At 42.7% G+C, this 26,662-nt stretch overlaps 1 protein-coding gene across 5 annotated transcripts in view; it reads right to left on the bottom strand.

The window, feature by feature from the left end:
• Positions 1 to 26,662, bottom strand: part of WDFY4 (WDFY family member 4) — a 255,392-nt gene that overhangs the window by 192,195 nt on the left and 36,535 nt on the right. For 3 of the 5 annotated variants that reach the window (XM_088842090.1, XM_088842089.1, XM_088842092.1), the window contains exons 7-12: positions 24,849 to 25,038; positions 22,379 to 22,536; positions 20,448 to 20,951; positions 19,286 to 19,390; positions 17,700 to 17,890; positions 8,659 to 9,239 (exon numbers count right to left, since the gene is read on the bottom strand). In XM_088842090.1, the coding sequence (XP_088698216.1) occupies positions 8,659 to 9,239; positions 17,700 to 17,890; positions 19,286 to 19,390; positions 20,448 to 20,951; positions 22,379 to 22,536; positions 24,849 to 25,038 (1,729 nt within the window). The remainder of the gene's footprint in view (positions 1 to 8,658; positions 9,240 to 17,699; positions 17,891 to 19,285; positions 19,391 to 20,447; positions 20,952 to 22,378; positions 22,537 to 24,848; positions 25,039 to 26,662) is intronic. The other 2 variants (XM_088842091.1, XM_055425264.2) reach the window with 1 other exon arrangement.

The following is a 26,662-nucleotide window of genomic DNA, read 5'->3' as shown; positions in this document are numbered from 1 at the left end:
CTCTTGTCTAACCATTAGGGAAGGTCAAGGGTGATGTATTTATTTTAATGAGAAAAAAATTGTTCTATTTATGAAATCTGACTCTCTTACATTTAAAAATTACTCATCGTAAAGTCAGGATGATATTTGACACAGGAGTTATCTATAAAGAATCAGGCCTGATACCAACTACAAGTTAGTGCCCAAACCTTAAACCGCAGGCTGTCGTGTCAGAACATTTAGCAAATCATCACTATTACTGTGGGAGTATCCAGAAAAAGCAGGACAAATACACACATACACACATACCCGCACACACACACGCGGAAGCTTTGAAGGTAGACACCAGCACTGTGGTACTGTGAAAAGCTCCCTTTGTTTCTCTTGCTTCAGTAAAACATTCATACCTCCACAAAGCTTCCTGTGCTCCCCGCACCAGGATGCTGGGGAGATCCACACATCTATGGATCTGAAGGCGGGTGAATTGGGACACATAGAGGAGGCAGTGTTAGCCACTCAGTTGTGTCCAACTCTGTGACTCCTAGGACCATCACCCATCAGGCTCCTCTGTCCATGGGATTCTTCAGGCAAGAACACTCCAGGGAGAGGAGGCAGAACCAAGGAAAAGGCAGTGCTGGGATCCTGGCCCCCCACCACAGCCACAGCAGCTGAGCCCACAGCTTCAGTAAACCTGGCAGAAGTGGCACAGAGGACACAGACCTCCCAGCCACAACTGCACCCACAGCCACAGGGAGCTGGGCAGCAACGGTGGCGGGACCCGTGATGCTGGTCCCTCCAGCCAAAGCTGCACTCACAGCTCCAGGCTCCCCTCCTCCCAGCAGCAGCACTTATGAACGCAGCAACCCTGGAAGCAGTGAAGACACCAATGACCCTGGTTCCTCCCCTTCCTCACAGCGGCAGCAGTGCCCATGACCCAGGTGACCCCAGACATGGCAGAAGTGCCTGCCATCCCAGTGCCCCAGGCAGAAGTGCCAGTGACGGCAGCAACACTGGCAGCCTAAGGCACCAGCCATCCTAGAGGGAGAGCAGTGACAGTGAGACCACAGGGACACCCCTGGCAGAGGTGCTGTAGGGTGGAAAGTGCTGATTTTCAAATATAGCCAGAGGCCACCAAGAGAAACCAAAAACTTGGGCTATAGCACCACCTACTGAAAAACAAAAGAAAGACCTTTTAATTGGGAACTTGAATTGTTAGACTCAAAGTAAACAAAGCTTCACCTAAATAAGAAAGATATTTCCTCCTTCAAATGCACTGGCAGAGGAACAATTCATCAATCATCACAAAAAAACAGGATAACACAGTATCACAAGAAGTAAATAACAGCTCTCTAGAAACTAAACTTAAAGCCTCAGAAGATTGTTATCTAACTGACAGAATTCTAAATAGCTGCCATGGAGAAAACTCAATTAACTACAAGAATACTCAGGAAGGCAACTCAATGAGTAAAGAGTAAAATTAATAAACAAAAGGAATACTTTACCAAAGAGATTGAAACTCTTCAAAAGAACCAATGGAAATTCTGGAGCTGAATAACTCAATAAATGAGATGAAGAATGGATTAGAAAACACTAGAAACAGAGCAGACCATATAGAAAAGAGAATTAGAGAGCTCAAAGTTAGAAATCAGAAATGATTTTGTTAAAAGAAGCAAGAAAATAAGATTTTTAAAATGAAGAAACTCTATAAGAATTATCCAATTTTATTAGAAAAGGCAACTTAGAGATAATGGGTATCCCTGAAGGAGAAGAGAATTTACTTAAAGAAACAACAGTTGAGAACTTTCCAAATCTGGGAAGTAACTGGATATATAAGTCCATAAAACTAATAGAACTCCCAATTATTTCAATGAAAAAAGATCTTCTCCAAGACACATTACATTAAAACTGTCAAAAGTCAGTGATAAAGAAAGAACTTTAAAGATGATCGGGAGGAAAAAAAGACAGTAACCTATAAGTTACCCCCGTTAGGTTATTATATTTCTCAGCAGAAATGCTATAGGCCAGGAGAGAGTGAAATAATATACTCAATATATAGAAAGATTAAAACTGTCAACCAAGAATACTATACCCAGAAAAGTTATCCTTCAGATATGAAGAAGAAATAAAGTCTTTCTTAAACAAACAAAAGCAGAGGGAGTTCATCACTACCAGAACTGCCTGATAAGAGATGTTGAAAGGAGCTCTTCTACCTGAAACAAAGGAGCAAAAGTCCCCAAAACTTTGAATAGGTAATAGACAGAATCAGAAAGCTGCAACTCTGTATCAGAATAAGTTGTTAAGCAATTAGAGCATACAGGTCAAAGGGGGATAAAAGCATTAAAAAAAAAAAAAAAAAAAACCAGCTACTTCAATTTGGTAATAAACTCACAACACAAAAGGGAATAATTTGTGGCAACAAAACTAAAAGGGAAGAATAAAAAGATAAAATCTGTATAAGCAAATGAAGATGACAACTTTTCAGTAGAAAAAGAATTATGCAACCTAGGAAATGGGTTTCCCAGGTGGCACAGTGGTAAAGAATTCGCCTGCCAGTGCAGGATATACAAGAGACACAGGTTCCCTGGGTTGGGAAGATTCCCTGAAGTGGGAAAATGGCAACCCACTTCAGTATTCTTGCCTGGAAAATTCCATGGACAGAGGAGCCTGGAGGGCTACTGTCCATGGGATCACAGAGTCAGACACAACTGTGCACACACACGACACAGCAACCGATGGAACAGTTTATACAAACCACACGGTAACCATAAAACTAAAATCCAGAGCAAAGACATAAAACAGACAACAGAAAATTCAGAAAAATGTCATATAAAACCACCAAAATGAAATGACAGAAAAGCAAGGGAAAAGAAACCGTGAAGATATAGAAAAACCAGAAAACAAAAGGTAGAATGGCAATGTTGAGACTTTGTATATCAATAATCAACCTAAATGTAAATGCTTTGAATTCACCAATTGAAAGACAGAGTGGCTAGATGGATTAGAAAACAAGAACCAACTATATGCTGTCTCCAAGAGACTCATCTCAGCTCTAAAGACAAATATAGGTTCAAAGTGAAGATTTGGAAAATTATACTCTAGGCAAATGGCAGCAAAAACAAACAAACAAACAAAAAAACAGGTATAGCCATACTCACAGCCAACAAAATAGACTTTAAGCCAAAAAAGATAACAAGAGACAAAATGAGGATAATCCCTCAAGTAAACATAGCATGTGTTGATATATATGGACCTAACAGGAATACCAACACATATGAAGTAATTTTAACTAACCTAAAGGGAGAAATTGACAACAACATAAGAATAGTAGGGGACTTTAATACCCCCACCTACATCAACAGTTAGATTATTTGGACAGAAGTTCAATAAGGAAACACAGGGCTTAGTGAAACTTTAGAGTAGACAGACTTAAATAAATACAGAACATTCCATCCAAAATCAGCAGCATACACATTTTCTTCAGGTGCACAAAGAAATTCTCCAGGATAGACTATATGTTGGGACACAAGTCTCAATAAATTTAAGAATGAAATCATATCAAGCACATTTCCAGCCACCTGTATGAAACTATAAGTCGATTACAAGTGAAAGGATGGGAAAATCATAATATGTGGAGACTAAACAACATGGTACTGAACAACTATTGGGTCAATGAAGAAATCAAAGGAGAAATCAAAAAATACCTGAGGACAAATTCAAATGAAAATACGCCATACAAAAATCTATGTGATGCAGCAAAAACAGTTCTAAGAGGTGAGTTTATAGCAACACAGGCTTACCCCAAGAAATAAGAAAAATCTCAAAAAAAACCAGTCTAAGCTTATACCTAAAGAAGTAGAAAAGAAGAAGAAACAAAGCCTTAAGTCAGTAGAAGGAAGGAAATAAAAAACAAAAAACAAAAAAACCTGGTGGAAATACATTAGAGACTAAAAAGACAATAGAATGACACAAAAACCTGGTTCTTTGAAAAGACAAGCAAAGTTGACAAATTTTTAGCTAGACTCACCAAGATAAAAGGAGAGAAACAAGAGAAATTATAACAGATATCATAGAAATACAAAGGATTGTAAGAGAGTACTCTGAACTCCTATACATCAACAAATTGGACAACCTAAAGGAAATGGATAAAATCTTAGAACAAATAACTTTCTAAGACTGATTCATGGAGAAAGAGAAAATCTGAATCTGAATAGACTGATCACTATTGGTGACTGAAACAGTAATCAAAAATATCCCAAAAAACAGAAGCCCAGGGTCAGACAACTGGCAAATTCTACCAAACATTAAAAGAATCATATCAAGCAAAAAGTTGAAGACAAGGGCATGCTTCCTAACTCACTTTATGAGGCCAGCAACCTTGATACCAAAACCAGACAAGAACAAAACAAAAAAAGAAAATTATAGGCCAATGTCTTTGGTAAACATAGATCTAAAAGTTCTAAACAAAATAGTAGCAAACTACATGCAACAGTACATTAAAAGGATTATACACCATCATCATGTGGGATTTATTCTAAGGATACAAGTGTGAGTCAACATCCACAAATCAATCAATATGATATACTATATAAACAAAAGGATACAAATCACAGGAGTTATCAACAGATGCAGGAAAAGCAGTTGACAAGATTCAACATCCATTTATGATTGTTAAAACTCTCAATAAAATGAATAAAGGTCATAAATAACTTATATGTCAATTCCAGCTAACATCTTACTGAACAGTGAAAAACAAAGCATTTTCTCTTAGATTAGAAACAAGTATACCCACTCTCACCACTCTTATTTACTATACTATTGGAAGAATTAACATTGTTAAAACTTCCATATTACCAAAAGCAATCTACAGCTTCAACGCAATTCCTATCAAAATTTCAACAATATTTTTCACAGAAATAGAATGTAAAAGTTCTAAAATTTGTGTGGAACCACAGAAGGCCTTGAATATCCAAAGCAATTCTGAGAAAAAAAAGGACAAAGCTGAAGGTGTCACACTCTCTAATTTCAATTTATACTACAAAGCTATAGTAATTAAAACATATATAAAGAACTCATGCAACTCAACAACAAAAGAACAATTTTTTTTTAAATGTACAGAACTCTAAGTAGACATTTCAAAGATTACATACAGGTGGCCAGCAGGCACCTGAAAAAATGTTCAACATCACTAATTATTAGGAAAATGCAAAGCAAAATCACAATAGAATATTACCTCATGCTCAATAGGGTGGCTATTATTAAAAAAAAAAAAAAGATAGGCAACAACGAGTATTTGCAAGGGTACAGAGAAAAGGAACCCTCATACACTGTTGGTGTGGATGTAAATAAACATCATGGAGATTTTGCAAAAAATTAAGAACAGAACCACCATATGGTCCAACTATTCTGCTTTTGGGTATTTATCCAAAGGATATGAAAACATTAATTCAAAGAGATATATACACTGTTACATTCACTGCAACTTTATTTACAATAGCCAAGATAAGGAAATTATCTAAGTGCCCATCAATGGATTAATGGGTAAGAAGATGTGATACACCTGCACACACACATGCACACATACACACACAACACACACACACAGTGGAATACTACACAGCCAGAAAATATGAAATCTTTCCATTTACAATCTAAATGGACCTTGAGGGTATTATGTTACTTGAAATGTCAGATAGAAAAGATAGTGTGTGATTTCACTCATATGTGGAATATAAAAAGTACAAAAATAAGTGAATAAATAGAACAAAACAAAAACAAACCCATAGAAGGAAGTCCCTGGCTGCCCAGTGGTTAGACTCCATGCTTCCACTACAGGAATCTCAGTTTTCCTGGTTGGGGAACTAAGATCCCATATGCTGTGCAGCCAAATAAAAAAGGAAACAAAATAAAAATAGATACAGATAACAGATTGGTGGTTAGAGGAAGGGAAGGAGGGTTGCAAGAGGGCAAAATGGGTAAGATGGATCAACCGTATGGTGATGAATGGAAACAAGATTTTTGGTGGCAAGCACACTATAGTATATACAGAAGTCGAATTATAATGTACATATGAAACATATAGCTATAAACCAATGTCACCTCAATTTTTAAAAGGTGCAGAGTCTAATAGACTTTTGTCCAAAGAAGATACTCAAGTAGCCAACAAGCACGTGAAAAGATTCGCAATATTAACAGCCTTCAAGGAAATGAAAATCAAAAGCCCAATAAGCTACCACATCATCCTCCTTAGGAGGGCTATAATCAGAGACAATGACAAGAGTTGACAAAAAGATGTTCAAACTAAACCCTCACACACTACTAGTAAGAACATAAAATGGTGCAGTCACTCTGGATAATGATTTGTAGTTCCTCAAAATGTTAAACATAGAGTTACCATATAATTTAGTCACTCTACTATCGGGTATCTAGCCAAGAAATACACAAACATGTATCCACAAGACAAAATCTTGTTCATGAATGTTCATAGCAGTATTATTCATAATAGCCCTAAAGTGAAAACAACCCAAATGTCCATCAGCTGTTATGTAGACATTAACTGTGGTATACACACTGGAATATTATTTGTCAATTAAAAGAGTTAAGTACTGATACATGCTACAACATGGATGAACCTTGAAAACATTATGCTAAATGAAAGAACCAGAAACAAAAAAAAAACACATACTCTACTATTCTGTTTATATGATATATCTAGAATAAACAAGTCAGTAAAGACAGAAAACAAATTAATAGTTGCCTGGGACTGGAGGTAGGGGTAGAAGAAATGGAAAATAATGGATAATGGGTATGGAGTTTCTTTTTCGTGTGATAAAAATTCTAATCAATTGTGGTAATGATCATGTAATTCTGTGAATATACAAGAAAAGCATTCAATTGTACATTTTAAGTGGGCAAATTTTATGGTGTTATGTCTCAATAAAGAAGCTTCTCTTAAAAAAAAAGATAAAAAAGAATAAATTTTCTCACAGGAAAACATCAGGGTCCTGAGGTTTTACTGGCAACTTCTATTACATAGTTAAGAGGGAACACTGCCCAACTGATTAGGCCAGCATAAATTTGACAGTAAAAATAGTAAAGAAAGTGTGAAAGGCTGAACTTTCTCACAAACAAAAAATATTTTTTAAAAGTCAGCAAATCAAATCTAGCAATAATTCAATCATGAGCAAATTCTGAAGGAATGCAAGGTCAGAAAACAAATTGATTTACCAGATTAACCAATGAAACAAGAACAATCATGATTATCACAGTGGTTGGAGAATTGACATCCAACCCCCTCACCACCAGCTCCCAGTACTGATGTCTGACTGACACACACGGTGCTCACTTTGGAAAAACATGTGCAATATCTTTCAGAAGAGAATCCTGTGGTGTTACTGGCAACGTGACCTGGAGAGGTGGCAGGCAGGATAGTTTACTGCAATATTAATTTTTGTCTTATAATCGATGCTACAGAGGAATGAAAAAAAAAGATACCAACTATTCTGTTGCTTTGTTCTTTCATTTGCCCCCTCCTGATCCAAGGGGGGTTGCGGTTCTTTGTGCTCCCTCACTTTAGTGGAATTCTGTATTATAGGAATGAAAGTTAAAAAGTTGTTTATCAAAGTCAAGTCCTTGAGAAGATTAGCCTGCAGAAGAGATGTCCTTGTTAGGGGAAATGGAAGCAGCAAGAAAGAACAAGAAGAGTCCCATGATTGAGTAGGATGCTATGGTTTGTGTCTCACAAGTCAAGGACATCACCCACACCCTGGCAGTGCCTTGGCAGGCAGGAGATGCGATCTAGGAAGGCAGAGGCTACTCAGCACACCAAAGAGGCTGGGCCCAGGCACCTAGGCTCCTAGGCAAACATGCCAAAGGAGAAAGTGAGCCTGTGTGCAGCAGAGCTCTGCCCTCAGTTTCCAAGATCAGGTAAGCTTCCCTGGTTGTCTGTGGCTCATCAGCATCCCCCGACACTGAACTGAGTCAGACTGGTTTTCCGCCAGCTCTCAGGGAAGGGGGACTGAAGTTAACTTGATTTAAAGAAAAGAAAAGACAAAGTTAACTTGATTTAAAGGAAAGAAAATCACGCTGTCACCAGCAAAGCCCACTGGAACCCCCAGGAAACATAAGATAGAGTCTAGGGGCTAAGATAAGGTCTAACCCCTTCCTTTGTACTTAGTCTAGTCTCACTTGTTCATTGGTTACTGCATGCAGAGGCCCTGCACCGGGCAGGCACTTCAGACCAGAGTTCCGAGTGCAAAACAGCTGCGCAGGACATGGCAACCCGCCCATCTGGTGCAGAAGCACGGTGCACGATTCTCCATTCAAGACGGTGGCAGTGGGTCATGTGAAGAGGTGGTGTGCCCAGCACTGCGGTCTCCAACCCTCCCCTCTACACAGGATCCCTAAAGGCAGCCCCACCCCAGGCTTGTCCAGAGAGCAAGAGAGCTTGCACCTCTCCATTCTCTGTTAAAAGAAGAAAGGTGTCCTTTGCTTCTGAATCCAGTTCAGTCTCCTATTGGCTTAAACATCAGATACCCTTGCTGGAAATGGACTCAGGAGGGTTAGTAGCAGTGTCACTTTCCTCACACCCACTTCGTACTACGCATGTGCAGGATATGTGCATGGGACACAGGAGACAGACACACCGAGGACAACTTAGGGAAGTGGGCAGCAAAGTTCTACCTCTCTTCCAGGTCTGGCCACTGCTTGAAGTTCCCCTGGGGCTCACTGCCAGGTTCTCCCCTCTGAGGGTCCACCACTAGCTCCTGCCTGGTCCTCGGGGCATCCTTCAGGTCCCTGCGCAGGTGGAGGGTGCCTCGGGCCATGCTGTCCAGAAAGCTGAGGATCTGCAGGCAGCTCTGGATCTTGGGTGGGAGCAGGCTGGCAGAGGAAAAGGCCTCACTCAGCAGATCAGCAAATGGCCTGGCCTTTGTGTCCTCCCAGGAGGGCGGAGGGGTGTCCTCTTCCTTCAGGGCCCCAAAACAGCCCAGCAAGCAGAGGTCCTCGGCCAGCTTCTCAAAGAGCCCGGTCCTCCTAAAGAAGTCACCGTTGACAGGGTCCAGGTACAGTGCAGCAGACAAAGCACAGAGGGTGTGCAGGACAAGGTCCAGGGTCTGGCTTGGGGACACTGCCCCCCACGTGTGCAGTGGGGGCTCCTGGAGAGACCCCTCCAGGTCAGAGAGAAGGGACAGCAGCCCGTTGAACCCACTGGAGACTCTGAAAGCAGCGCGGCCTTTGGGGGTCTCCAGGATCCGGAGCAGAGACTGAAACCAATGAGATAAAAGTGAGTGAGGTCCAGGCAGCAGATCTTTAACGCTGAGCTCCAGCCCGGCATTGCCAGAGCATTCCTGATGCTCCTCCAGGATCCATGCCAGAGGAATAGCGAGCTACCCAGGGGCAGTTCTGAAATATTGGGAGGTCTGTACTGTTCCTTTTTATTTTAGTTTCGGGTTGCCCCTCAGTGTCTTTGTTCAAATGGTTGCTCTTAAAGCCTGTGCTGCTTTATAGGGTTGATTTACTGTCTTATACCTCAAGTGCATCTCTCTCCACAAAGCTTTCTCTGGCCCCTCACTTACACGCATCCCAGGCTGAGTGCTCATATCTCTAACTCCCCAGTCAGAACTCTCACCATCCTGCTTTGAAGCTATTTGAAAATTGTCGCAGCTTTCCTCTAGTTTGAAATGACATGAAATCAGGCTTACTCACTGCTGTGGATTGTGGCACCTACTTAATAAATACTTGTTAAACTCATGGAATGAACCATTTTCTATATTGCAAAAGGAAACACAGTGAAATTGATATAAAGCAGTTTTTTACTATTTACCTTCCTCTGTGTGCAAGCACAGGTACTTTTAATAAATGGAAGATAGTCAAACAAATCTACTTAAAACCTGGTGTGTATATAAAAGGTAATTAATTTGGAGAAGAGAAATCCTTAACGGAGGGAAACGTATAGGTATTGCATATAATATAGACCATGTGTGGAGTTTAGGCTATTACAATGCATGCAGTAGAATCTACCTTTGCAAGACTGCTGAGGTTTTTCTGGACAGCCAAACTTTTAATTCCCTCTGAAATCAAATATTTACTAAGCACTTCCAATGTACCATTCTTTGGTCCTAGTACCCATGATATACACTAGGTATTCAGTAAATGTTTTAGAAGGAAAGAAGGACTTCACTTAAGAAGTTCTCATTCTAGGCTAAAGTCTCACACCTAAGAGTGAAAAATGGATGGATGATTTTAGATAAATATCAAAAGCCTCTAGATTTTGGTATTTAGTTATTTACTATTCATGAAAATTGAATGGGACTCCATCAAACACGCAGGTTTCTTAAGCATGTTTCTCAGAAAATGACTAGTCCCTGTAGTTTTGCTAGTAGGTGCTGAAGGAACATTTGAGTTGTTTCATCCGTTACGATGTTTAGTGCTCTAGTGACATAGGAAAGAGAATTTTCTTGGTAGGCACAACTCAAAGTCAATTTCAGGATGCTTGAAACAAGGTTCAAAGAGAAAAATAGTAAGGAGAAAAAAAAGTTCCTAATTTGGGAGAGATGGGTGAAACTGTGTCTTAAATGCATGGTTTAGGGTGATAGTCTGTGGCATAATACATGAAAATCCAATGACAAAGAGAAAATTGATGGGTCAGAAAAGGGAGTGAAGGGACTAGACTTCTAAATTCTCATATAGAGAAAGTCAAATAGAAACTCACTAAAGTTACAGGTAAATATGAAATATGAAGTCATGTACTTTGTGAAAGTAATTTTGTAATTCTATCTCTAAAATGATGGTAACTCCAACCTAACACTAGTGTTTATCTGAAACAATATAATGTGTATCACTAGAACCCAAATTTTGTTATCTAAGATTATATTATGCTACAAGAAGCTTGAACTGCTTGGCAGACGGTGAACCCAGGCATAGGGTAGGAAAGCGTGAAATGAGCCAGAACCTAGCTAATGCACACAAGCAAGGACTCTTTGAAAGATGGAGAGAAATGATGACCAAGCTGCTTAAAGTGTTCCCACTGCCCCATCAATGACATTTCAAGTAAACAAAACAAAGATTGTAGAAACTAGGAGAATCTATACAAGGCCAAAGGTCACCATTATGCTCAAAATGGACAAATTATCATATAGAGTGGGGTAAAAAGATTCATCCTTACCAACATGGGTCAATTGATCTTTTCCAAGTTATAGGAAAAGGAAATGAATGACTTATGGTGATTAGATCAATGATTGCCCACCACAGCTCTGGGGGATGGCTGTGGGGAAATTGAATTATTTTGTTCTTTAAAAGAAACTCAGCATCAGGGTCACCCACTAACAGGGTATCAAGTCAGAGTCATGGGATATGGTTCAGGGAAATGGGCTTTCCAGACTGTCTGACAGAGGCAAATTGAAACACTAAGGACTAGTGTTTCTAGTGATAGCTGCTTTCTCCTCCTAGGTGAGGATATGACTTAACTACTTCTGTTGTTGTTTAGTTACTGAGTCATGTCTGACTGTTTTGCAACCCCATGGGCTGTAGCCTGCCATGCTCCTCCATCCATGGATTTCTCAGGCAAGAATACTGGAGCACGTTGCTATTTCCTTTTCCAGGGGAGCATCCTGACTCAGGGATCAAACCCGTATCTACTGCATTGGCAGGCAGATTCTTTACCACTGAGCCAACAGGGAAGTCCAACTACTTCTGTATTTGGCTCAAAACTCAGGAAAGATTGCATTTATAGACAGGTCCTTAAAGAGAAGGTTATATGTAGACAATTAGAACAGATTCTCCAGGATAGTAATGTTGGTGAATGTAAAAGCTTATGGTTTAGCAGCACAGAGTTCCCTAGACTAGGCAGGGACTTTCTCTGAATACACAGCATCACCACAGCTGCCTTCCCAAAATCCCAGCCCCAACCCTGGGATTCTGGGGCCAGTCCTCCGTGCCTGCCTTGTATGAGCAACTCACTCTGGACAAAACTAATACTTCTTTACCAAGGTGGAAATGCACTCTAACCTTTAGGTATGCTGAGTGGTGGTGTCTCTTCCTGCCATCTGATAATCCACATGAAAGGCTGACTGACCATTTGTGTGTGGTTCAGCATTGTCTGTCTCAACCTGTCTCAATGTGACTAGTGCCATGAAAAAGAAATAAAGTACCGATACATCAAGAAATCTGAGGCTCTAGGGTGTTAAGCTGTCTAAATTTATGTGAGTGCTTTCAATAGCTCTGAAAACCACTATTAGACGTTAATTCAGGGCAAATGGAATGAATGGAAGTCTTCTGTTTATCACATGACACGTAACAAAATAAACACCCAAAGAGAGAATGATTAACAAATAAAACTAATCAGATTATAAGCAATTGTCTGAGTGCTAGATGACCACTAAAACTCCCCTCTTCCCTTAAGAAACCACCTTCCAATTGTCCAGTTTTATACCAAATATTGCTCAACAGATCTCCGTCATTCTGAGTGCTGAGAGCAGATATTTTAAAAAGAGAGCAACACAATAATAGCCATCCTTATGATCTGTGTCTCTCAGAAGGTCTATCCCCTTAATTCCTAGATGGTACTTCTCTCCTCCTATAGGGAGGGGGGAAGAAAAAAAGGAATGGCTGTCCTTAATTGTTGCTTTGTTTGATTTATTAAATTCACAGTCATTATCTAAAATGGGGGTAATGTCATTAGAACTCAGGCTTCTCTATTATTTCTTGGGATGGGGTTAATTTCATATTTGCAGAGTCATAAAGTAAAGAGTCAAAAATCTAATTACAAAGACTTAATTTCATAGCAACTAAAGAGAAACATTTCTATCATAAAGGAAAATAAATACTGCACTACTTCGGGAAACGATTTGTCAGGAACTGGGGGCCTAGGAGGAGGGTCTCCATTACTGTCATTCAACTTTGCATGATAATGCATCACCTAGGCTTGCAAGTCTGCGGAAGGGAGTAAATTTAATCAGCTGAAGTCAAAGTAATCAGGCTAGGGTTGACACATTTCAAGAAAGGTCAGCGTTAAGCACATTTTCTTCTCCTTAACTCAGTTACCATGTCATCGTCTCTGAGTTAGTATTCCTCCAGCTTGAATCTATAAAATGGATGTCTGCTGCAAAGCGCTAACTACGTTAGGACTAACAGGATTTATTTCACATTCTATTATTTGTTATTCCTCATAATTTTCCATGTGTCATGCTGGAAGACGGGTGAGGTAATGCAATTAAGCTCAGAGTTGAACAGCTAAATGTATATTAGCAAATCAATCTGAATTTGTGCATAACCCAATCATGGTCCCACTGGCCGTGGAGAGGAAATTCATTTGCTTACATTATTCTTTAACTCGGTTATCATTTGCCAGAATTAGGTGGTGAAGTCACATGTGCTTCTGTATTGGTATGGAAGCACCACCGGATTTTTGGAAGCAACTGCCTTAAGTCACATGTTTCTGGAGGAATTTTCTCCTCCAGAGCAGCTGGCTAATTCTCAGGGAAGGGAAGTGAGAGTGGCACCATGGTCTGACTATACTGCAGAGACGGCAACCCTTTATCAGGTGGTGGGGTGGAAGGTCTTGCCTTTGAGGTCCCCACATTCCATCGCTTCCCCTTCATTCTACATCTGACCCACTTTGCAGGCATGCTCTCAACTACCAAAAAGGGAAATCTAGCCAGAACTAATTTTACATCTTTGTTTCCCAAGGGGTTCCCAAAGTGATTTAAAACAAAGGCCTATCTCACATCAGTTCAGTTCAGTTCAGTCGCTCAGTCGTGTCCGACTATTTGCGACCCCATGAATCACAACACTCCAGGCCTCCCTGTCCATCACCAACTCCCACAGTTCACTCAAACTCATGTCCATCGAGTCAGTGATGCCATCCAGCCATCTCATTTTCTGTCGTCCCCTTCTCCTCCTGTCCCCAATCCCTCCCAGCATCAGGGTCTTTTCCAGTGAGTCAACTCGTCGCATGAGGTGGCCAAAGTATTGGAGTTTCAGCTTTAGCATCAGTCTTTCCAATGAACACCCAGGATTGATCTCCCTTAGAATGGACTGGTTGGATCTCCTTGCAGTCCAAGGGACTCTCAAGAGTCTTCTGCAACACCACAGTTCAAAAGCATCAATTCTTCGGTGATCAACTTTCTTCACAGTCCACTCTCACATCCATACATGACCGCTGGAAAAACCAAAACCTCGACTAGACGGACCTTTGCTGGCAAAGTAATGTCTCTGCTTTTTAATATACTATCAACTTTGGTCATAACTTTCCTTCCAAGGAGTAAGTGTCTTCTAATTTCATGGCTGCAATCAGCATCCGCAGTGATTTTGGAGCCCAAAAAAATAAAGTCTGACACTGTTTCCACTGTTTCCCCATCTATTTCCCATGAAGTGATGGGACCAGATGCCATGATCTTTGTTTTCTGAATGTTGAGCTTCAAGCCAACTTTTTCACTCTCCTCTTTCACTTTCATCAAGAAGCTTTTGAGTTCCTCTTCACTTTCTGCCATAAGGGTGGTGTCATCTGCATATCTGAGGTTATTGATATTTCTTCCGGCAATCTTGATTTCAGCTTGTGCTTCTTCCAGCCCAGCGTTCCTCATGATGTACTCTGCATAGAAGTTAAATAAGCAGGGTGACAATATACAACCTTGACGTACTCCTTTTCCTATTTGGAACCAGTCTGTTCCATGTCCAGTTCAGACTGTTGCTTCCTGACCTGCATACAGGTTTCTCAAGAGGCAGGTCAGGTGGTCTGGTATTCCCATCTCTTTCAGAATTTTCCACAGTTTATTGTGATCCACACAGTCAAAGGCTTTGGCATAGTCAATGAAGCAGAAATAGATGTTTTTCTGGAACTCTCTTGCTTTCTCCATGATCCAGTGGATGTTGGCAATTTGATCTCTAGTGCCTCTGCCTTTTCTAAAACCAGCTTGAACATCTGGAAGTTCAAGGTTCACATATTGCTGAAGCCTGGCTTGGAGAATTTTGATCATGACTTTACTAGCGTGTGAGATCAGATTCCACCAAATGTTGGCTAGTTGCTCATAGGACTCGAAGGTGGGCAAGGCTGGAACAAGCTCTGGGGCCCAATCCTCCCCCACAACACACCAGAGCTTCAGTGTGTTATCAGCCTATTCCCGGAAGAGCCATGGAGGCTCCATTCACCCTCCCCACTGCCCAGCAGTAACTTGGTACCCAGGAAGAAGATAGCACGTTGAGCACAGGATGGAAGTGAAAGTGAAAGTCACTCTGTCGTGTCTGACTCTTTGCAACCCCAAGGACTATGCAGTCCATGGAATTCTCCGGGGAAGAATACTGGAGTGGGTAGCCCATCCCTTCCCCAGAGGATCTTCCCTACCCAGGAATTGAACGGGGGTCTCCTTCATTGCAGGTAGATTCTTTACCAACTGAGCTATGAGGGAAGCCCGGAGTATGACTGTGTTAAACAAGCTCACACAGTATTCATCCCTGATGTACCCTCTTGATAGTGTGATACTGAAATGATATTGAATCTGTAACACCATGGCTTTACATGGCTAATTCTGGAAATTCAGTCCTATCATGCAAAGTCTGACACTCCAGTATGGTGCCTCTGGGCTATTGGGTAAACAAGATGAACTTTGAAGCAAAGCAGAGAGCTCTTCTGTAATAGACACAAAAACACTGTACTCTCCAAAACTTTCCTCTCCCTGGATCTGTTTGACTATAAATGTGAAAATGCCAGGTACAGTTAGGGATTCCAATTATTCATCCAATAGAAAATCTAAGTCCTGACTGCCTTGCTCCCTGCCTTTCCTGTCCCTCATTCTAATTAAGTTGAACAGAGACATATGAGAAAAAAATTCAACAAAGAGCATGGTGAAGAGAAAAGATCACCAAATTTTTAGTCACTAGTCTTAGATTCAATTTCACCTTTGAGTATTAGAATCTCTCCAGGCCTGTCTCTACTGCCACATCAGGACTGGACCACATGAAGCCAAGGTGCTTTCCAGCTATCAACTGTCATTAATTCTTGCTATCTCTCTCCCTTAATCTCCCCTCTACATGCTCGCTTCAGACCTGTTACTTCACATAACCATGGAACTCCAGTATCTTTCAAAAGACCTTTAACTTTCCTTTTTTGTTCCATCACCTTTACTGAATTTTTGACTCTGTGATTAAATCACTGTTTTGGTTCTTGTCATCTGTGAAGTGCATGATAACTATAGTCAAAATGTCACTTTTGGATGGGCTTCTCATGACACATTGGCTATGCTGAGCTATACAGGCTTAGGTCGTCAGATGACATGAATACAGCTATATCAATGCCTGACACTGGCTTTGCTGAGAAATTAAGTAGGCAAAATAAACTGAATGTTGTTCTCTAACTGTTAAAATGGTTTTGTACTGAGATAGTCATGGCTAAATATGGTTGAGGGTTTTATTTTGGAAGTGAGAGCTACTTTGTATTATACAAAATTCACAAGTGGTCCAGTATAACATGGTAATGAAACTGGAGTGTGTATTGCATACAGGGTTCTTTTGCACATAAATGTGACAGGTCCCCAAATCAGCTCCCTGGGGGATATTTGCATAATATATCTCTTAAACAGCCATAAACAAAAGATAGAGGATTTTTGTTAAAGGTATAAGCCCCCACAGACAAAAGAAATGGAAAAGCAGGAACGGAAAGAAAACTGTGAAAGCTGTAAGGCTGATGATACTTATTATTATCTTTAATTATTTTAAGACAATTTGATGATGGTTAACAATAAAGTTGGGGGCAGGAGGAGAAGGGGACGACAGAGAATGAGATGGCTGGATGGCATCACCGACTCTGTGGACATGAGTTTGAGTGAACTCCGGGAGTTGGTGATAGACAGGGAGGCCTGGCGTGCTGTGATTCATGGGGTCGCAAAGAGTCGGACACGACTGAGCGACTGAACTGAACTGAACAATATTATAAAAATAAAAATATATGCTTTTCTTTGTTTTCCAAAGGTGACACCCTAGTTTGACTTCTCCCTGTGTAACCACTGTTCCTGTGCCTTTGACTGCCTTTGGCTTCCTCGTCCCAGTTCAGACGTTCCCTCCTCTGTGACCTTTCCTCAAACATGTAAGGCAACGCTGGTTTCTACTTCTCTGTTCCCATGGCAGCCTGCTTTCAGCATCTACCATGGCATAACCATGCTGCATCACCATGATTGCTTACTTAATATTAGTCCTAGTCTAGAGCTGCCAGTTAGCAAGGGCTGAGTTTCATTCAACTGTGTGTCCTGGGCACTCTGCATCAGGCCTGGTTAACTGGTAGATGCTCACTAAAGGCTGGGCAAGTTAACAAGGCAGCAACTTGGCCACCACCAATGCGGGCTCCACTTCCATAGTTTATAGTGTGGCTGGGAAGTAACTGCCCAATCAATGACTACATTTCCTGGCACCCCATGCATCTGGATGAATCCTGCCCAAAGAAAATCGGACATGCACCAGTTCTAGGCCAGAAAAAGAACGTGCGCCCTTTTCCTTGCTCTCCCTTCCCTTGTCTGCTGGTTGGATTAGATGCCTAGGTGACAGCTGTCCCTGAATGACATTCCTCCCAATTACTGATTGGACCATATGTAAGAAACCTCTAATGTGCCAGGCTATTGAGTAGGACTCTACCTGTATGATAAGTGACCAAGTGAAGGAATGAACACATGGGCAAATGCCGATCACTTGCTGCATGTCCATAGGAAAGCCCATCAAAAAGGAAGACTTGACATCACCTTCAGGAGATCCAGTTTCAGCTGTATTTCCCCTTGAGTGGACGAGCACAAAGCGCCCACAATGATGCTCATGTACTCCTCAGTGTTGATGACTGAGAGCTGCTCCAAGATGCCAAGTGAGGCTCCCCGGTAGCACTCATCATCCAGGAAGATCTTGATGAAGGGCACCATGCCGTGGTCTTTCAGGACAACTGGGGACCAGACAGACAGGATTGCTAGAGTGATGCGTATCTTGGGACCTTAGTTTCAATTATAAGGACAGTTTTTCTTTACAATTTCCAAGTTTGTTTGGCTACATATATATGTGTTTTTTCCACCCATTAGAAACTTTTTTTTCAATACCAATACTTACTGTTAAAATAAGAGGAATAGAGAAAGTATGGAGCTGAGAATTAAAAAGAAAACTGCTTTCTTCTCCAGTGAGAAGTCTGCTTTTGAAACCACACTCCCCCTTTTCTAAGTAATATAAACTTTAATTGGAAGTACCTCTGACATTTATTTCCACATAATTCCCTAATCTAGGGCCAATGGCAATTCTTATCTTATCAATTCTTATCTCTGCCTAAAGTCTTATTGAAAGCAAGCCAGAATTTAAGAATGTATTTAATTCATAAGCAGTTTCTTGGGATGGTGGGGGAACAAAATCAAAGAAATTTGGCTAACGGTATGTTTTTTGTTTACAAGTAATCCTAAGAATTTCTTCCCTGGGACTGATCTTTGGAGTAATTACAGGAAGTAACTGGATCATTCAAACGGTATGATGTGAATTTGAGCTGGTCAACTCCATGAAGCAGAATTTCTCCATTATGGGCCAGGTATTCCTTACATGGAATCACCTAAGGGGCCTTTTAAAAGTAGATTTCTGGGCTCTACCTTGACCTGATCATTAGATATCTGGGAGGGAGCCTAGGAATATGTATCTCTCTTTTAACCAGAATCTCCAGGAAATCTTTTACAGTCTCACATTAGAGATGCTCTACCATAATGAAATAGTCATTCACATTTGGTATAGTTGACGTATGAGGGCCCCAGGTAAAGATGCACCAGATCACCAAACCCATTCATGTCACTTTGTTGATGCATCTGCTTTATAGTAAAACATACCTGCATATATTTTATGCATGTATTTTTAAACATGGAAGACACATGATCTCAGAAAGCTAATTTTTTTTTTTTTAATGAATGAAGCTACTAAATCAATCATGAGCTAGAAGCATCAAATTTTATCTCTTAAAAATGACGACAGTATTTTACAATTTCAATCTTTTTATAAAAGCATCTATAGTCAGTGCAGCAGGATATTAAAAGATTTTACTTGAGGGAAATGGGGTTTCTGTGGTCTCATAAATTTAAGATAACTCTTTGACTCGCAGCCTTATTTAGCAACCTAAACAGTAAAAAGTGTCAACTGATGTGTCTACCAATTTACTGATGATCACTAGACATAAAGCAGTAAATGGACATTAGCCACAGCCATAGTGTTGGCTATTCTTTGGATATATAGCGTTTGAACACTGACATAAATCATCAGGAAATAATCAGTGTTTGCCCAAGCAGTCACAATGTGAATTTGGTACCATTCTCACCTGCATTCCTAACTGACCCTTTCAGAAGCGTGACCACAGTTTTCAGCATCACACAAGTCAGTTCTCTTTCTGTATCTTGAACTCCAGGATTGAACTCTTTGTTTCCTGCCATATTTAAGAAACAATGAAAAAAAATTTTTAAGTACATGTGATGTGGCCCCAAATCTCCAACTCTATAACTTTCCTATCCTCTTTGTTGTCATTGTTCAGTCACTAGGTCACGTCCAGCTCTTTGCAATCCCACGGACTGCAACACACCAGGTCTCCCTGTTCTTCACTGTCTCCTGCAGTTTGCTCAAACTCATGTCCATTGACATGTCCAATAAATATCTTCTTAAAGAAAGATGAATATCATGCTTCTATTATAAAGGAGTGTGCATCCCAACTTGTAAGATGTGACCCTACAATCCCTGCATCAGAAGCTCTCCAACTTGAATTGCATCAGAATCCCCTGGAAGGCTTATAGAAAAATCCAAGGTACGTACATGGGGCATGGTTAGGCAGGAAAAGAACCCAGGCCAGCACTCCTGAGGCAGAGGTGAGGGGGTGCTGCCAAGAAGCCATGGGTATACAACCCAGCAGGGCACACAAAAATGTGGCCAAGGTCAGAGGGGCAAGCTGGGCCAGCAAGGCCCTGGTTGTTGACCTCTGTTCTAAGTAGGAGATCACTGGGCCCTACAGCCCCATGTGAGCAAGGTGGCAAAATTCCAGTAGACCCCAGAAATGATCCCACACCTTCCCCCACCCAGAGCTTCAGGCCTCTCTGAAAGCCCTTTCCCTTTTGCATTCCTGAGGCCCTGTCGTGTTGTCTCCCCCATCTACCCATCTACATACTCAGACAATTACTGGTGCAGGAAGTATCTGATAGCTTAGAACTCATCAGGCCTGAGTTAGTCTCATGAGTTAGCTTAATGTTACACCTATCCCTCTCAACTTATCATGAGGAAGAGCAAGCAAGTTACAGAAAACAGGGAGGCTGCCTGCTCTGTGAAGCCATGTATCCCAAGGGTACTGTCTCTAACCTTCGTGGCACCAGGCGACACTTGCACGCCCACTTCTCTCTGTTATGTTGATGGGTGGTGGGGCTGGCACACAGACTGGCCCAGCTAACACTGACCCCAGCCCATTCCCCAATTCCCCTCCTGACTCTCCAGGGAGGCACCTGACTTCCTCAGGATCTTGGCGTGCTTCCGCAGCTGGGCCAGCAGCAGACCCAGAAGCCCTGAGTCCCGGAAAATGTCAGTGAAAAGCGGGTCACCACCGGCAATCTTGAGGATGCTCTGCAGGGCCACGAGGGTACAGAGCGACTCTGGGCTGTCCTGGATCAGGCGCTGCACCTTCCGCAGGATCTCATGGGGCACGTAATGCAGCTCAAACACCAGGGCCTCCAGCATTTGGAAGAAGTGCCTCTGCACCAGGGTTGGCTTCAGGGACACGATCTCCACAAACTGCGAGATGGGCTGCAGGGTCCACTCCAGTAGGAAGAAGTTGCGGGGGTTCCAGGTCCACATGGTCCTAATGGATGACAGGACTTTGGTGCAGAGGATGGGGTCGCTGACTTTGTGAAAAACATTCTGCAGGACTTGAAAGGCCTGAAGATTCTTCACAGTCACCCCTGAAGATGCAAAAAGGGAATCATCCTGCAAGCCATTTCTCCTGACTATGCCTAGAAATATGTGGTTGAATTATCATGAGGATGTGCCATATAAAGTTTCTACTTTCTAATTCCTATAGTTAATATCTATCAGAAGTCCAGAGAAGCCATCTGCTTAGGCTATGAGTAAGGTTAGAGCTGCATTGTCCAAGACGTGCTGGCTGATTAAGCATTGAAATATGGCTACTGTGAACCCAGGCGTGCCATGAGTTAAAAATACACACCAGATTTCTAAGACACAGCACAAAGAAAAGAACACAATGAAAATAATCATTAACAGTTATTTGTATGATCACATTTTTGATAGTAATATTTTGGCTATATAGAGTTAAATAAAATATATTATGAAAAATAATTTAACCTGTTTCTTCTTAATTTTTAAAATTTTATAATTAGAACATTTAAAATTATGTAATGTGGCTCACATTATATTTCCTTTGGGCAGAATGGGGCTGGAGGATTGGTTTCAATTAGTTAAAATCAAGTGATGTTAAAGATTACTAAGCAAAGTCAGTTTCATTTCTAGACAAGCTATTAAATAAAAAGACCATCTGAACCCATCCCCCTTTTTCTCTCCAGATACAAGGTCAAGCCTCATTGTATCCTGTCCTTGAGACACTTTCTCACAAACTTCTCGACTTCCAGCTCTCTCCGCCTCAGACACTCAAAATGTTTCTGAAACTTGTCTCTAATCCACACACTGCCCTGTGTGTCTGCTGGAGTCACATCCAGTGGCTTTTCCTACACTGGCCTCACAGCTTTTCACCCTCCACTTCGTCCCCCTCCTTCCTTCCTGGCCCACCCATCCTTTGCCTTGAAACCTCTCTTGAATGAGACTCTCTGTGCAGAGTTTCCTGGCTGACCCAGGCAGAGCTAAACCTCACCCTTAGTGTCACCACTGTTCTTATTTATCAGCCAGTTATTGAATAGATTATAGCTTGGGGTTTATGTGACAGTCTCCGTAGAGCATCTTTAAGGCACAGACACCTGGCCTGTTCACAGTGGTTTCCAGCAAGGTACAGAGTGGCTGCTGGACAGAAGCATCAGTACTTGTTGATTGCATTCATCAGTCAATGAATCAATCAATATATCATAGAACTAAGGAGGCACTGACTCTGAGTCTGGGTTGCTATTTCAGGGCCATCAGCCCCTGTTAGACAAGCAGATGTCACCGAGTAAGTCACATCAGAGGTGAGAATGGAAATCACACTGTCTCCATTATTTGTGCAAACATTTCCTCTAAGTCTCACCCAGGGCATTTGGAAAAATGTATAAAGGAGAGATTCTAAATACATAGGTAATCCCGCAAAGGCATGACAGAATCAGACCTTACTGAGTCACTGACGGGCGCCACATGTTTGTTTTTGCACAGAGAATCAGGAAAGGACCTGCACTGCCTTGTCAGGGCGCAAGGCACCCAGAGACACCCAGAGACCCACCAGAAGCCTCATGATGGAACTTGAAGCCTTCAAGCTGCGGGTAAGTGATGCTGTCGAACACCTTCAGCTCTGACCTCCCACAGGTTGTCAGCCACACCACCAGCCCGAGGAGCTCCTCCAGGTGGGGGTCAACCTCGCTCTGGGTCAGTCCGTCGTACCTGTGGGGACAGCCAAGACCAACTCCCTGGATGTCTTGGACAGAACAGCCAGGTTTGTTCAAGGTGCTCTTCACAGGGAGGCAGAGGCAATGACGATCACAGTGCTCGTCATGACCCCAAAGATATCCACTGGTTTAGCACCAAAAGGCATGGCGGGGGGGAGGGGGGGAGAGAGTGGATAAAAGTCACTCTGTTTGTAAGCATCAGTCCTAGATCTAAGGACTTGCAGAGACAGAATATAAAGAAACCTGTATTTCAGGTATCTGAAATATCTCTGTATACAGAGAAACCTGTGAGCAGAACCACAGCATCTGCTCACAGGAGAGCTGCTTTCTGTGGTAGGACTCCCAAAATGTATGGGCTTCAGGCACCAACAGGGCAGGAGCACTCCCAAATGAGAGATCTGATATTTCAGAAGAGCAACAATACAAACATCATGGGAAATAATTGGACTTTATTAGATTTCTTCATGCTTATTTCAAGGGTGGGTATTTCTTTTGTTTTCAACTACTTATGTGTAGTAGGCTGCCTTGCTCTTCTCATGGAGAATGGTCTCTTAAGTGTCATTGTCATGTCAAGGGTAAAAGTTCTGGCAGTGTGACTTCCGTTAAGGCAAAAAGGAAAACAAATGGGCCGATATGGGTCCTTTCTGACCTTCCCTGAACAGTTTATTTTCCCTCCTGCATTCCACAAGAAGTCTGGGGAAAACCAACCAGCCATTTAACCAAAGAGATATTTAGGAACTGCTATGACAGAGTACTCTGTATGACAGAGTACTCTTGCCTGGAAAATCCCATGGATGGAGGAGCCTGGTGGGCTGCAATCCATGGGGTAGCAAAGAGTCAGACACGACTGAGCGCCTTCACTTTCACTTTTCACTTTCGTGCATTGGAGAAGGAAATGGCCACCCACTCCAGTGTTCCTGCCTGGAGAATCCCAGGGATGGGGGAGCCTGGTGGGCTGTCGTCTATGGGGTCGCACAGAGTCGGACATGACTGAAGCGACTTAGCAGCAGCAGCAGCAGCATGACAGAAACATCCATGGTGGCAGTCACCAGTCAGTGATGGTCCAGACTCGAGTAAAATATGGCATTACTCGTAGAGACATTCCTTGGGTTTCCCTGGTGGCTCAGACAGTAAAGAATCTGCCTGCAATGCGGGAGATCCAGGTTCCATCCCTGAATTGGTAAGATCCCCTGGAGAAAGGAATGGCAACCCACTCCAGTATTCTTGCCTGGGAAATGCTATGGACAGCTACAGTGAGCTATAGTCCATGGGCTCACAAACAGTCAGACACAACTGAGTCTGGCTAAGTCTGAGTCTGACAGACTAAGCACGTAGAGATGCTCATTCTGTGTGTGCCTTTGGAGGAAGGTCCTCTGGATGTTGTCATCTAATCCCATTCCTTTGGGATTTCAGTCCCCGTATCCAAGTCATCCCTCTAGACTAAAAGCCTGACTCTGTAACAAAATCTGTGAAGCACAATGGTAATCTGCACCCTACAGATGAGCAACGCTGCTCATATTCAGAGCTAAGCCAAGGGAATTTTTGTGACTTTGCCCTTATAGAGCTTCCTCATAATCAGTGGAAGAGTTCAGGCCATCAGCAAGTTTCTTTCACTTCCATCCCTTGGTTTATCCAATTCCTGGACCCAACTTGAAGATGACAGCAATTCAGAGTGGAGGAAATTAGTCCAGATTTTGCTGAGTCACATCTTTTGTGTGTTTCCCATGGATGAATAATTTGAGAATAATAGAAGGGGAAAGGTCCTCTGAGACAGTGAATGGAAGGAAGCCAGTACAAGAACATTACCAAGCAAGAGCAGTTGGAGCTTAGTCCTCCTGGGGACTCTGGAAGGCAAAGGAGAGCTATCCCACCCAAGGGGCAACTTCGCTGGGTGTATATCCATCAGCTTCTACCAGTCATTGGTAGAGGGCAAGTTCTGGGGTTTGCTGAACTGTGGCACTTCCAGCCCCACAGCATACAGGCAGAGCTTGTCACAGCCATTCCAACAGAGTCTGTGGACTCTGACAGGAGACTGTCGGACTAGCCGGCATGCCAGCAGTATATGCCACCAAATGGACTTGGTAAAACTATTATTGAGCTCACCCACTGGTTTCCTAAAGAAGTAACTTCAAACTCAGCTGCACATTGAATTACTTTCGCAATAAAAGTCTCTCTGGACACGATCTATGGAGATTTGAATTTCAGAAGAGATTCTGAGAAGCCTCAATATCTTTCTCCAGAGCACCATATACGATTCTGAGAACCTCAGCTTCCGCTGTTTCTTTCCCACCAGGCACAGCCACTTACCGAAGTAACACTTTGAGCAGCAGAGGGTAGCCCTCCCCGGTCTCAAACTCCAGGAAGAGAGCTGAGGAGATGGGATAGGAGTCCTTCACAAAGCCCAAGACAAGGCTCACTACCTCGCTCACCTCAGGAGCGGGGAGGGCGTCAACAAGCCTGGAGAGGTTCTGGAGGGAGATCTTGATGCAATCCATGGCTGTAGGGGGAAACACACCCATGGTGAGTTCAGAGACAATGGCTTTGCTGCTGTGGTCATTCCCTCCCCACCAGATTTTAAATTGTATGTCAAGATGTGAATAAGAATTCATCCAAAACACGTCTGCTGACTCTTGGATCAAGAATAAGCCTCCTCTCTGAGAAGTGTCATCCTGAGAGCCACGCTCTGGGGCCCAGATGGAGAGTAAGTAAAAAAGGAACAGGATGAATGTCTCTTAGCCCTCTGCCCCTAATTCCCAGCATGCAGACTGATCCAGGTCCGTTAAATAACAAGATGCAAGACACAAGACTTGAGTGTCACAGGAGACCTTAAGGAAGCAATGCTGTGCAGAAACTAGCTCGATGAAAAGTGCAGGGAAGGATATATGAACATGCTGGAAGATGAAGGGCAAGAAGAGGGTGTGTTTCAGCTACTAAAGAATCCAGAGGGTTGGAGCCCTGAAGTGTGCTCCACAAGGTAGAGGGCGGAAGACGGTCCAGCTGGTGTGTGACCTGCTATGGAATGCACTGTTTACCCCAGAGCTGTGAGAAGCCAGGGGAAGAATTGAGTCAGCAGAAAGATGCCATTGGGTTTGCATTTTGATGGATCACTGTTTTTAGGGCTCTTTTGTTAGGAGAAGCCTCTTCTGAATGCCAGGAAAGCCACGCCAGTGTTCAGGAAAAGTGTCTCCCAAAATTTGAGAGAAGGCATGTTCAGTCCCTCACCTGCGAAGCCAAGGACATGATCTCAAGACTGCATGCTGAGCAGGGAAGCACTGACAGTTGCTGGCTTGGCAGGGAAAAACACGAGCCTAGTCCTCACTTCCTGACCTTCTCCTCAGCCTATAGGCCCATGGAAAATACTCATTCCCCTGCAGGGGCCCTGGGCACAGGACTCTAGGTGACTAGATCTCCATAACATGACTTTTTTTTTTCTACCTGAGAATATGACTACAGTGAGAGACCCCTGCCACCAAGGCAGGCAGCTTTTTCTCAGGGGTCTCCGACTGTAGTCTGTGAGGGGTGCGTGGGTTGCTGGGCACCTCGGGCCTGGCTCAGTCCTACACTATTACCACTGGACATAGCTTCATCGGGAAATTTCAGTCATGAAACTAGGGATGATGTTTCATCCCAGGGCTCAGTTACAGTAAGAGGGGGTACTTGTATGTGCTCAGCTCTTACCCCCTGACATAAGAGGGGGTGAGAGGTCCCAGAAAGAAGACAAGTCATGCGACAAGTGCTTGTGGACAAGCAGGTCACATTGGCAGGCTCAGATCCCTTGGAGTTAACCCAAGAGATGGACGGTTGTGTTCCTAAGAGGCACTTCAGCTGGTGAAGTTGAACAATGGTGGTGGGAAGGTCAGCTGAAGACTTTTGTCAGAACCTACTCACCCAAGTTATCCTTGCAGAGCCTCCCTCCCTGCCCCACGGTGGGCCAGCACCTGAAAGGAGGCCAGTACATTTTCCCAAGATTCTGCGGGCCACAGTGGTGTCCGTGCTTCCCAGCATTACCTGAGTCCTTGGGAGGCAGACGATGCTAAGGGAAGTCCTGGGACAGCTAAAAGAACTGATTCCCTCAGGGTATAAACTTTGATCACAGCCAAGTAATGATGCTGGGATGCTGA

Source organism: Moschus berezovskii, chromosome 12 (assembly GCF_049115385.1).
Source record: "Moschus berezovskii isolate FMDL1 chromosome 12, NW_MosBer_1.0, whole genome shotgun sequence".
Classification (NCBI taxonomy): Eukaryota; Metazoa; Chordata; class Mammalia; order Artiodactyla; family Moschidae; genus Moschus; species Moschus berezovskii.
Note: the sequence above shows the minus strand (reverse complement) of the source record. Positions and strands in the feature narration are given on the sequence as shown.